The 14,034-nt window shown below is 38.0% G+C and overlaps 1 protein-coding gene across 3 annotated transcripts in view; it reads left to right on the top strand.

Moving 5' to 3' along the window:
- lrp4 (low density lipoprotein receptor-related protein 4) overlaps positions 1-14,034 on the top strand; it is a 133,827-nt gene that overhangs the window by 55,178 nt on the left and 64,615 nt on the right. For all 3 annotated transcript variants that reach the window (XM_028434577.1, XM_028434586.1, XM_028434595.1), the window contains exon 2: positions 11,326-11,472. In XM_028434577.1, coding sequence (XP_028290378.1) covers positions 11,326-11,472 — 147 coding nt within the window. The remainder of the gene's footprint in view (positions 1-11,325; positions 11,473-14,034) is intronic.

Here is a 14,034-nt window from a genome sequence, read left to right on the forward strand (position 1 = left end):
CAGCATAGTTAATATTAATGTTTTCCAAACATTAGGAATCTAAAACCTAACTGTTCTTAGTGAAACTTCTAACTTTTCATTAAAACGTTGAACGTAAAAATAACGAGGTTTTCAGTTCTGGTGCAGGACGGAAACTTCTGAACCACATTCACTTCAGATGAAATCACAGCAAACTGGGATGAATTCATGTTACAGAGACAGAAAAAGTTCTTTCTGAAAGCTTCAGTGGTGTTCCTTCAGATATTAGTTTTTATTCTGTAACATCTCATGGAGACAAGGAGATAGATTTTATGAAGAAGCTTCAGGAACTGCAAGAGATCATAATAAAAGTCCACTTTCTAAAAACTAACAGACTGTACAAGTTATGTGATGAGGTTACTGTCAAAACATTTGTTTTTGTGTGTGCAGACATAAAAGAAATGGTTGAAGTTTGCAAATGTGGATAGTCTGACGGCGTATTAGGGCCACAATAAAATAAATAAATAAAATAATATCTGGGCACAACGAGATTAAAGTCATAATATCTCGAGAATAAAGATGTAATTTTCTGAGAATAAAGTATCTTGATAAAATCATGTTTTTTAGTGTTGTTCCGATACCGATGCCAGCCTTTTTGTGCCGCATCAGGCCCTATGAAATTTACCTTAACGAAATCACGACCACTGTTGAACGCGGAAATCGACAGAATCGGGTTGAAACGCCGTCACCGTGAGGCAAAGAACTTTTTTTTTAATGGGGAAACGTTTCCGGGGAGCGCTCATTAGGTATACGCTGTATTAAACTCCACCTAAACTACCCAAACGCCGTCTAAACTGCCAAAAAACTACGCAAATCATCACTGACTCCTAAATCAGAGCCGACCAGTGCCCGTTTAACTTTAATGTGTCTGTAGCGCTGCATCGCTCTGTGAAAACATGAGTCAGCATTAATCATCTTCACCTGTTCAGAGCGTTTAAACATCTCATCAGATCTACAGAAGATCTGTGGATAAAGTTGTTCTGTTGTTGTGGACGAGATCATCAATACCAGGGATTGTAGAGTCTGAAACATTGTGGATTATTGATAACTTCTGATACTTTGTTCATTTATTTTAACTTTTTTTATTTATTAGTATTTGTTTTGTTTGCTCACAGGAGTTAAAAACTAATATTTCCTAAAAAAATAGAATTTAAAATAATGAATGTTTACTGATTTTATAGGGTTTCTAGTATCGGTATCAGCATTTGAGAAACACTGGTATAGTGCATTTCATACACAGGGCAATTAAGTGTGTATCAGAAAACATTAAATAAATAAAAACATGAAATGACCAATAGAATAATAAAAAAAATCTACTTCTCAGTGATTAGTAATAGAGAAAAGTACATTTTAAAAGCTTGAATGTGTATTTGTTTGTTTTCTCGTGAACCTTAAATGGATAAACGCTTCTTGTGTTGTTGACACTGTTCACATGTACTCACACACACACACACACACACACACACACACACACACACACACACACACACACACACACACACACACTGTGTGCCAACCCACTTGCCTATCCGGCCAACATTCTGCACTCATTCCTGGCCAAGTCCATGTCATCTTTGAAGCCACTTCAAAGAGACTTCTGGCTATGGGCGTGTGCGTTTACGTGTGTGTGTGTGTGCGTGTGTTCGCGTGTGTGTGTGTGTGTGTGTGCATACCTGACGTTGTTCTACCTTTTTATTAAGTGCTGGACACAACACGGCTCTTTGAGCTGAGCAGTGGCTCCGCCACAGTCACACGAGCACGTGTGACTCACTGAGGGTTAGCTTTAGATGCTGTGATGAGGTGTTTTTAATAAAGACATGAGATGAGCACGTGTGAAAAGAACCTGTCTGTGTGCAGGATGAGCTCGTGATGACGATGCTGTCTAAGACGGGTTCTCAACCTTGAAGTCGAGTAAAAATATTTTTCTGCAACTCCACCAAACTCATATTTTAACTTATTTTCATCACTTTTTCTTGCCATATTTTTGCTCCTTTTAGTGTATTTTTGCTAAATTACTCCCATTTCTGACACTTTTCTGCACATTTTTTCCACTTTCCAGACATGTTCAGCACTTATAAACCCTTTCCATCACTTTTCCACCTAATGTCATATGTTAACCAATTATTGTCACTTTTAACCTCTTTTCACCATATTTCATGATTATTTTTGCAAATGTAACCATATCCATGATGTGTCATGCCCAATATTTGCCAGTTTAAACTAATTGTTCCTACATTTCTGCCACTTTTAAGCCAATGTTGACACTGAACCCTTTTTACCACTTTTTCAGTCTATTTTTTACCACTTTAATTTGACCTTTAACCAATTTCTGTGGTTTGTAAAATCCCATTTCACCACCTTTTCCACCATTTTTGGTCATTTTGAACCCATTTTATTTGTGATTAAAACCAGGATTTCCATCTTTAAGATGACTATAATAATAAACGTTCCTGGATAACAGTGGATATTATTCAGATGAATAAATGAAAAAATGTTCTTCAATGTTCATGTCTGTGTTCAACCACCTTCAGCTACAGTGGTGGTCTCCATTCTCTGGAACCTTAATTTTGGGCGTCATGGGCTGAACAGGTTGAGAACGCCTGCACTAAGAACCAGAGATGGTTCCTTGTTCCTTATTTACTATCTCGAGTGCTTTTACCACTTTAGGAATTCTCAGTGAATAGTTGTGCGTTGGTTGTTTTGTCGTCCTTGTCTTTTTCAACATGTGCTGCCGTGGTTACCAAGTCGCCGCATCCGAGCTGCCTGACCTACCGTGGGTAAATTAGTAGGAGGAGATGAGCCTATCGGGTGGGGGTGGTGGGCGTGGGGGGGTGATGAGGGGTTTGGCGAGCCAACAGAACCACAGAGCATCCAGTGAATGTGGTACAGCAGCTTTACACTTTCCATATGTTTCACTAAGCGTGTCATCATTAAAACACAGCCAGTCTTTATCGTTATATAACGATCAATGTGATGAGTAAGACTCTATAACTCATCCACTGCACAGGCCTCATTGGTTAGGATCTGTTTTATCTTTAATGCAGCAATAAATTATAAAAGAGATCTGAGCTCTAATGCAACATATTTTATTAGTTTATCATTTTTTAGAAAAAACAAATGTCACAATGTTTAGTTATGTTTAGTGTTTGAACTGATTTTAGTGTGTGTTTATTTCCACCCATTGGCTTTGGTAAAATCACCTCAGAGTGAATGAGGTGCAAATATTAGAGATTTTAGAGACCTTTAGTTTATTTCAACATTTTTTTTAAGTTTAGGGCCACAAAAATGTGATTTTATCTGATCTGAGGGCCACATTATCAACATTCATGTCAGCATTAGAATAATGACCATCTTAGTATGAACACAGAGAACAACAAAGAGTTTTTCTGTCATTTTATGTGTTTTTAGAGTCATTTTGTGCTTTTTTTTTTTTTTTTTTTTTTTTTTTTAGTTTTTTGTCATTTAATGTGTTTTTGTTGTCATGTTTGTGGAGTCATTTTGTGTGTTGTGTATTTTTGTCCTGATTTAATGAGGAAGTATTTTGTGTATTTGTGTTGGTGTTTTCAGTACTTTTTGTCATTTTGTGTGTTTTTGTTGAGTTTTTGGAGGAATTTTGTGTATTTTTCTTTCATTTGGTGTGTTTCATTAACCTCGGGGCCTGCATGGAATTAGAACGAGGGCCACATTTAGCCAGTTGCTCATGTCTATTTTTGCTGTAATTTCTGGGATGTTTTTCCAGTAAATTCCAATAAATAATTTCCATGAAAAGTTTCTATTTTTGAATAATCCCAAAATTCTCCAGCATAAGTTCTCGTTTACCAACATGTGAGTCATGATGAAGGTGAACAGCCGCCCTGTGTCCTCACACTGTTAGCACTGTTGGCTGGCAGCGAGGCGGGGGGGGCTTGTTTGTGTCCCCCGTCATTGTGCAGCCCCACCATGATGGGTGAATGTAGCGCTAGCTGCTGGGCGACGGTTCAGGATGAACAGTTGCTGACACGCTGAGACGCAGCTGTTTGTGGAGCTCTGCTTTTACAGCCCAACACCAGCCGTGGAAACAAAAGGGCTCCACTCGCTCCTCACGCTCACACACGGTATGAAAGATGCTGCTCTGACCCTCCAGGTAGTCTTCAGGGAGGTCCACGCCTAATTAACCAGTAGCCTTTTCACGTTTCTGCGGCCACCCGCTCACAGAACCGGGACAGAAGTGTGTGTTTTGGCCTGGTCTCTTCCTCCCTCCCTCACCACTCCTGTATGTTAGTATTAAACAACAGCAGACGGGTAAAGGGAGGATGAAGAAGGGATGAAGAAGAGATGGATACCACCTGGGTAGAGGCGAGACTCCCACACCGTGGTAGCTTCCTGCGCGGTTGGGTTAGCGAACACGTGCTTCCTGGTTGAGAAGGGTCTTTTGTAGGTGTTCTGTTGGTGGGTTTGTGGGATCCTCAGAGTGTTTTCCTTTCGGGAGGGGGGGGGGGTGGGGGACCACCTGTCTCGTTCCACAGCAGGTCTGTTTAAACACAGTCTTTGGTGGTCTTCTTCTCTCCCTGTACAGTAAGTTCAGCTTAAAGGTTACATCGTCTGTTATTAGTTGGTACAGTATGTTAGACTGATAATATGTATCATATAAAACAGATTTATTAACTTTAGGAACTCACTATCTCCCGCCGCTCTGTCTGGGATGCAGAATTATGTCGTTATCCATTGGGCGCTAGGTGGGGGGTACACCTTTGACAGGGTGCCAGTCCATTGTAGGGCAACACAAAAATGAACAGACAACCACTCACATTCACTCCTATGAGCAATAAAGAGACAACCCAGGCAGAACATGCAAACTCCACACAGAAAGGACCCAAATGTCCCCTCAGAGCTTGAACCCAGGACCTTCTTGCTGTGAGGCAGACGTGCTAACCACTACGTCACCGTACGCCACTCAAGTTTCAATCTTTTACCTTCTTTTCTTCTCGCAAATGAGCTGTTATTTATTGATCTGTGAGGCTGACACTGTCTTTATCTGATAAAATGTGTGATAAATGCATTATTAAAGACTCTGATCATTGATAATTAAAAAAAAAGAAAAGAAAAGCCAAAAAAAAGCCGACTGTGAAGGTCAGAACATCAACGTTTCAAAACAGTTTATTTTTTAGTACAAGTCATTTCTTGAAAGTCAGTCATGGCTTGATTTTTAGCAGTGAAGTAAAATCACTGATGTGAACAAGTGTTAACAGGAAGAGGTTTAGTTTATCCAGCTCAGAAAGGTGCAGCATGTGATCTGTTATCTAGGCAGACATGGGCCACATGTGACCATCACTCTAATTTTATACAGACCCCAAAGTAAAAAAACAAAATGACAACAAAAGTACACAAAAAGACAAGGAAAACACAAAAAATGACCCACAATACTAACAAGTGAAACAACAACCAGAAATACACAAAAAGTACTCCAGAAAACACAAATTGACAACACAAAACATAGTGTGACTCCAAAAAGACACTAGGAAAACTAAAGGACAACAGAAATGCACAAAATGCAATCATAACAAGCAAGAAAACAACAAACATTATTCCAGAAAAACACAAAATGCTAAAAACTCTTTGTTCTTTCCTGTGTTCGCGCTCAGTTGTGTCATTATTATAAAGGAATGTTGATAATGTGGCCCTTCGATCAAACAAACACATTTTTGTGGCCCCCACTGTGATAGAAGTTGCCCACCTCTGTGCTCCTAAAAGCATAAGCTTGACTTTTCCTTCTTCCATCCATATTTTCTCCAATATTTTTGGTCCCAGAGTTAGAGGAAGGAATGATGTGCTATTGTTAGCTTAGCTTATCGACACCTAATCATGAAGGACCTCACTCTGTCATGTGACGTACTTTTAAGGGGGGGCTATATTCCATTACCGCCACGTGTTCAGATTATTTGTGTAACGCTCTGTCACTGAAACGGAGACACTTCCTTCTTCCTGTTTCCTGGTTGTTTCTCCTTTTGAAAGTGTTGGATTTTTGAAAAAGCAAAACAAATCTGTGCACGGTTTGTTCTTTGGTTTTAAAACCAAATTCAAATAACAAAATAAATGGTGTGGTTCTTTTGTTTTACTGATTTAAAATTAAAGCAGAAATACAGAAAGATAAAAAACCAGACAAGCAGCATTTTTCTGTTTTTTTTAAATTAAATGGTGTCATGTTTGTGAGATATTTGGAAACATCCTGAGTCCTGGTCCAGGACCTGGGGAGAGAAACCCTCCCTGCTCATCTGGTTTTTGTATTTCTGTTTTGGTTTTGAATTATTAAAACAAAATAATCACACTGTTTATGAGTTATTTTGATTTAGTTTTAAAATGGAATAACTAAAGAATGAAGGGTACACTGATGGTGCTTTGGTTCCTTCTGTGATTTCTTTCACGTTCCAGCGCCGTGCGGTCGACGGCTTCCCACTAAAACTCTGCACGTTCCTTTGGCTCGGCTTTGGAACCAGTGACCTCTGCTTTTTAAAGCTTGTTTGACAAATGCGCGGCCATGTGATGTGGTTTCATGTTGACTAGGCTTCTGCTCCACTTCAGAGTCTGATTTAGATCAGTGCAAATCCACACACACACACACACACACACACACACACTAGCTAAAGGCTAGGGAGTATAATCCCTCTCTGTGCAGCCTACGTTGGTGAATTCTGTATTCTAGACAGGTAGTTTGTTTGTGGTGAGAGCGACACGCCCCTGAGCTCTGACAAATACAGGAATTACAGAGTGCAGCATAAAATTAGACCCACGACTTCAAAGACTGGAAAGCTAGAATGACGACATCGTCGTTTCTGAGAAAAGCTTTTAAGAAAAAAGAAAAAAAATTATTAAGTTTAGATTTAATTCAAAAGCTGAAATAAAAATAAAAAGTCTCGAAAAGTTTAAAGGACTCATATAATTTATACAAAATGAAAAATATTCAAGAGATCTGAATGTAAACGCATTTGTATAGCGCATTTTATACAAAATTCAACAGACTTTACAAGATTAAAAGTTCAACAATACAGAAAAGAACAAAGGCTTGTGTTTTTTAGTCATTTTAAGTTTTTCTATATCAATTTTTTAATTTTATCAACATTTTATATATTTTTCTTTTAATTTGTGAATTTTTGTTAGTGTTTTGTGTGTTTTTTCAAGGTCATTCTTTTGTCTTTTATATGTATAATTTGTATAATTTTTGTTGCATTCTGTTTGATTCTTGGTCATTGTGTGTGTTTTTTGTCATTTTAAGTGTTTTTCTATTTTTTTTTGTTATTTTGTTTGTTTTTAGAGACATTTTTTTGTTTTTGGGTTATTTTTGTATTTTTTTCATTATGTCTATTTTTCTGTTATCTTGTGCTTTCTTGGAGTCATTTTGTCTGTTTTTGGAGTAATTTTATGCCTTCACATTAGAGGAAAGTTCTGGAAAACAGGGAAGAGAAGTGAAGATGGGGGCTGGTGCTGCTGGGGGGGGGGGGGGTGAGGAGGGAATGTGGAAAGAAAGAAAGAAAGAAAGAAAGAAAGGAGGAGAAATGAAAAGAAAGAGGCCATTAATTTAGTGCTGTGGGAGGCTCTGAAGGTTACTGTGCTCTCGCTGCCAGGCCCTCCTGAGTTGACTGATGTCTTTGTGAAAAGGCCAGGAACCACACACACACACACACACACAAATCCTGAAATTTGGGTCTGTTGCGATGGCCAGTTGGCACACACAGAAACACGTGGCCCCAAACAAACCCTCAACCTCAGAGACTCGTAATAAACTCTAGATTTGTTGCAATGCAGGGGGGCAGATGGGGGGGGGCTGTTTAAACCCTCGGTAAACACAGACACATGAATGTTTATCAGTGAACATCAAAGCCAGAGCTTGAACCTCTTCTTGAGCTCTGATCCGATCTGGCTCTGGTTGTGTTCTGTTCTCATTAAAAACCACAAGGAGGTATTTACGGGTTTTCTTTAATCTGAAAAGGTTCATGTTGCGGTTTAGATGATGTCATCTTCGTACACCCGTCGTACAAAGACCTACAGCTCTTGATGAGGTGATTGGCAGCTGGAGGACGTGCTACTTAACAAGCTGAGGGTGAAAGGCCTCGTCCAGGGTCAGAGAAAGACTTTGTTTCAGTGAAAGAATTGGAAGAGTTGTGTGTGTGTTTAAGGGCGCGCTCACACCACGTTCTAAGCTGTCAGGATTGTTTGGCTGAAGTGATAAACATCCAACGTTCTGCTCGTAGTGGGAAGGGATATTAACGTCGTTGTGTTGTGTTTAGTTGTTCAGCGTTCACATTCACTGAATATTTTTGCTGATTTTGCTCATTCCTCACTTGCTGCTGGAGCACAGAGAACAAATATGATTGGTTCTTCAGTCAGGTCTGCGCTCCACGCACGGAACACCCGGTCTGGTCTGCATAATGTAACGGACTGGGTTCTATGTTCTGGTTATGTTCCACTTGTGTGTATTCAGTGGTTAACTGATGCTGAGATTTCCTATGGCCGTGAAGGCATCATGGTTACGTACAGCTTTCTCTGCCAATGTGTGTCTTTGTTTACATGTGTTCTGAGTGTTGATTGGCTGAGAGGCTGGGGAAAGGGCAGGCCTAAGCGGGAAAAAGAGTGAACAATTGTGTTCCCACGGTGGTGTGAGTGTATGATGGTGTGAGACGCTTCTTTGTGTGTTTGATTGTTTATTTTCCTCGTGTTACTACGACCTAAATTAAAGCCTGTAATACTGTAAAACTGTGATAACGGCTCAAGTCACGTCATTAAAATACCTTTTGGGCTGTGGTGTGTGTGTGTCCCCCCCCCTCCCCCCCCACAGAGTCTGTGTTAAAAAGATGAAATTAAGCCCGACTGAGTGCAGTTATTATCACTTACTGACACCAACATTTATACTTTCCTTTTTCTATGTCTGTTGTTGTGAATTACGTTCCTGTTCTAACCTGAAAATTAAATAAAGAATAACTGGGGGGAAAAATATTTACAACCTTTATTAAAAAAAGTATATATATATATAAATAATGATATCAAAGGCAAAAAAAAGGTGTCATGACGCCATGACTCCTGTGTGGGTCACGCCCCACAGTTTGAGAATCACTGCAGTTGAGGGATTTATTACGTAGCTGACCTGTGAATACAATGTGGGAAACTTTAACAGTGTCTGTTTACTGAGGTTACCATTCTCTGTGACCCATATCTGTAAAATCTGATATAATCTAATAAATCTGTTGTAAAGTCGTTGTTTCTCAGTGTTTTAAAGACCATATGAAACATGCTGTGTGTGCAGATTTAACCGTGAGCTGTTTTCTGAAGCTAAAGAAAGCCTTCAGGTTCAAATCTGATCAATAAATCACTTGTTGCTGCGTCTGATGCGTCTATCCAACTTTACCGATAAAATCTCACCTGTGCAGTTCACGTAGATTTATTAGTGACGCTCTGAGGAGCTCACATGCATGTTCCTGTTCCCTCAACACGCTGTTAAACATGGACACGTCACGTGTCAGAAGATGATGTTTGTGTTCTGGAGTTAATAAAGTCACATTTAAAGATGATTCTGTTGCACATTTGTGAAAAACGACCGCCACAGTCCACTGACGGGAACCCTTTATTTGCTCTGTCACTTTTAAGGCGTCGCTATCAGTCGACCTGAACGCCTCGCGCTCTACTCTGAGAGCCTCTTTATTTCCTCCTCCATCACAGTGAATTACAGCCACAAAGAGACACAGGAGTTGATATTTTCCACCACAGGGACTCTAAAAGCAGATCTCCACTGTGTGTGTTTATTATCTCACCTATGGATGGGAGCTCACGCTGATATTTATTTCATAAAACAGTCAATCAAGAACAGAGAAAAATATAATACAATTTTAAACAGCACTTCATTCATAGAATTGGTTTTATTATTACTGATGATAATTTAAATTAAACAGTTACTGCCTCACAGAGCGGCTTCTGATTCTCTGTGCAGAGTTTACATGTATACATACATTCACAACTGGTGGCCCGTGGGCCCAGTGCGGACCTCGGTCTAATTTTGGGTAACTGTGCAAAATGTCGTCAAAAATGCAATAAAGTACAAGAAAAACTGGCAAAATCTCTTTATATTTTTAATTACGGGAAAATACACAAAAGGACTCCAAAAATACTGCATCGCAAACAAATTTATAATAACGTCACTTTAGGCCGGGGGCTCAGTGTATATATATATATATATGTGTGTGTGTATATATACTGTATATACAGTATATACTCTTGTAAAAAATTTGTTTTTGTACTTTTTTTGTGAATTAGCACGTTTTTTAGTTGTTTGCCTTTTTGTGTATTTTGGTTTTATTTAAAAAAAATTATTTCTTTATTATTTTAGTATATTTTTAATTGTGTTGTGTGTATTTTGATTAATTTTGTTGGGTTTTTAAAAAATATATTTTCTTTTGTTGTCCAGTGTATAATTCTGTTATTTTGTATGGTTTTTTTTTGGCCATTTTGTGCATTTACTTTGTGGTGATTATGTTTATATTGAGGGCCACATATGGCCCCCAGGCAACCAGTTATTTATTCATTATTACAGAAACATACACAAATTGACTCCAAAATATTCTAAATGTTTTGTTGATTTCTGTTATTTTTATATTTTTTAATGTTCTTTTTGTGTATTTTTGTTATCCTTGTGTATTTTTTGTGAATTTCTGTTTTGTTTTGTTTTTTTTTTGTCAATTTGTTTATTTTTCTTCATTTTTTACATTTCTTTATTATTTTTTATTTTTATTTGTCTTATGTGTCTTTTGGTTAATTTTGTTGTTTTTTAATATATATTTTTCCATTATTGTCCTTCTGTGTATAATTCTGTAATTTTGTATGTTTTTTTTTTTGTTTAATTTTCTTGCCATTTTGTGCATTTACTTTTGGGGGCCAGATACGGTTATGCTGAGGGCCACATATGGCCCCCAGACCACCAGTTGTCAATGTCTGTAGTAGAGGTTCAGTCCGCCTCGTGGACTTTGGAACCGCTCTTTGGGAAGACCCGATCTTATCTTCTTCTTCATGGGCTTGGAGTGATGCAGAATTTTCCTCCTCTGAATCACTACAATAACCTCCCTGCTCCTCTGCCAGGAGGTCACATCTCTTTGTTGCTCCATCCTGTCTCCATTGGTTACATTTTAAACATTTTTTTTATTTGAATACATGTACACATTTTCAGTTGAATAGAAATGTATAATCTGGATTAGTTTTGGTACGATTTTTACTGATTTCCAGGTGGTTCAGATCTCCCTGTTAGGGTGTTGTAGCACATCTGATTGGTTCTCCTGTTCTCCTCTGCAGGGGTTCACGGCAGCACCGAGTGTTCCTGTGGGAGGAACCACTTCACCTGTGCAGTGAGCGCCTTCGGGGAGTGCACGTGCATCCCAGCCCAGTGGCAGTGTGACGGAGACAACGACTGTGGAGACCACAGCGACGAGGACGGATGCAGTGAGTCATAACTGTAACTGTAAGACTCAGTGGGCCTGGTCTAACAACCAATCTGCTGAATCCCTAAGAATATTTTTTTGAACAATTTGAGCCCATTTCTACTTATTTTTACCCTTTTTCTGTAACTACACCAAACTCACCATATTTTAACCTATTTTCATCACTTTTTCTTGACATATTTTTGCTCCTTTGAATGTATTTTTGCTACATTACTCACATTTCTGACACTTCTACATCACATTTTAAGACATTTTCTACACATTTTTTCCACTTTCCAGACATGTTCAGCACTTATAAACCGTTTCCACTACTTTCACACCTAATGTCACATATGTTGACCTATTATTGTCACTTTTAACCTCTTTTCACCAGATTTCATGATTATTTTTGCCAGTTTAAACTAATTGTTCCAATATTGACACTTTGAAAAAGTGTTAAAAAGGGTTCACTCTGTTTTTATCCACTCTAATTTGCAACTTTTAACCAATTTCTGTGGTTTTTAAAATCCCATTTCACCACCTTGTCCACCATTTTTAGTCACTTTGAACCTATTTTATTAGTGATTAAACAATGATTTCTATCTTTAAAATTAATATAATAACAGTAAACTTCCAGGATAACAGTGGATATTATTCAGATGAATAGATAAATGTGTTCAACCACCTTCAGCTACAGTGGGGGTCCCTGCTTTCTGGAAGCTTTATTTAGGGAGTGGCTAAAGGGCTGAAAAGGTTGAGAACCACTGATCTAAATGATTGTAAAACTCAAAGCAGTGAAAGTGTTTGTGAAGGAAAACCAGAGGAGTTCTGTTATATAATCCAGTTTTCATGTGGATTCTGGATTCTTCCAGACGATGGTCTTAGAAATGAATCAGCACAATGATTATAAGAGACTGTGGGTGTTCTCAGCACTGCTTTGCCTGTGAATGCGTCATGTTTTCAGCGTTCACTGTGTGGGATTTTGATGAAACCGCCTTATAAAAGTGAGAGTGATGTATTTTTAGAGATTTTGTCGTTTTTATGGTTACAGGCGACGTGTCTCGGAGCTCGCATTCACCTCATATTTTACTCTACATTGTTACGCTTAAAGAGCCTTCTTTAGGTTTCACTTATCTACCAAAAACATGCTGGATTATAAAATAGGAGGATTAAAGAAAAGCACATTTTCAACAAACCGTAGAACACTGATTAAAATATTTCACATGTCTGTAAAACATCATAAGATTATATCACTAATAAGATGACAGAGCCAAAAACACAATATTTAAACGTGGGAGTGAAAGCACAAAATGAAATGTTGGAGGAAGAAATCACAGCAGACTTAATGTTAATGTCAGCAGGAGAAACACCATCCGTATTGCTTTCTGTGGGAAAGTCGCTGCTCTGTGGAAAATAAGAAGAACAGCAGATTAAGACAAGAAAAGATGGGACACAGAATGAGAACAAACTCATAGGAAATAGTAGGGCCTCCCATTCTGTGTGATCATGAAAAACACTGGGAAATTGTTGGAAAAACTTTCTGAAACGATAAGTTGTACAATAAGGACACCCTTAATTACATATTTTACCATATTTTCTCCCTTAAATGGATATTTAAAGCTGATATCCGGAGTTTCTGAGAAACGTCTTGATGTCCCGCCCTAAACAGCTCCACTTCCTCCCACTGCCTCTGCCAATCTACCAGAAGCCACGCCTCTACTTTTCTGCACGCGCATCGCGGAACATAACAAGGTCACATTTATATGTGACTATGGGTCTGATAATCATCAAAATCATTTTTATCTGTTTGATGTTGTGAAGTGTGGCCTTGTTTCTGTGCACAGTTCCACATTCACTTTGATTGACAGTCTCAAAAACAGGAAGTAGAAGCCTATTGGCTGGGTGCACTCAGCGATTGTTTCCATGTGTATAGGGGTCTATAGGATGAAGGAGGGACTTATATATATTAATGTATATGAATGACCACCACCAGTAGACCATAGTAAAAAACTAGTTAGAGATTTTTATGAATTTCAAAAGAATAAACATAAACATAGATTTCTCAGAAACTCCAGATATCAGCTTTGTGTGTGTAATACATAAACAAATAGACTTTTCATACGCAGCGTAAGATCTTCCACGAAGAGAAACTGCGAAACATACAAATATTTCCGAGATTTTTCCTAATTATGGATGCAAAGGGGTGGAAAATATCCACGGGAATTTAACATTGGGAATAATCAAAATTGTAAACTTTTTATTAGTTGGAGTCAACAGTAAATTTTGAGTAATTAAGACAAAAAAATGATGCTGGTGATGCTTGAATATATTTTTCCAACTATATTTAATTAACATCCCTGTTAAAAGCCAACCTTCAATTTGGTAAATTTTCATTTTTTTCCTGTTAATTATCATTGAAAGTTTCCAATTTTGAAATTTGTTAAATTGCTGTTTTGGTTTAATTGTATTATTTTGCATTGATGCTAATATTTATATTTGGATATGACACAATTTGATAAAATTACTCAAAATTTCAATAAATAAAATCGATGAAAAGTTAATATTTTTGAATATTTCCAAAATT

Source organism: Gouania willdenowi, chromosome 3 (assembly GCF_900634775.1).
Source record: "Gouania willdenowi chromosome 3, fGouWil2.1, whole genome shotgun sequence".
NCBI lineage: Eukaryota > Metazoa > Chordata > Actinopteri > Blenniiformes > Gobiesocidae > Gouania > Gouania willdenowi.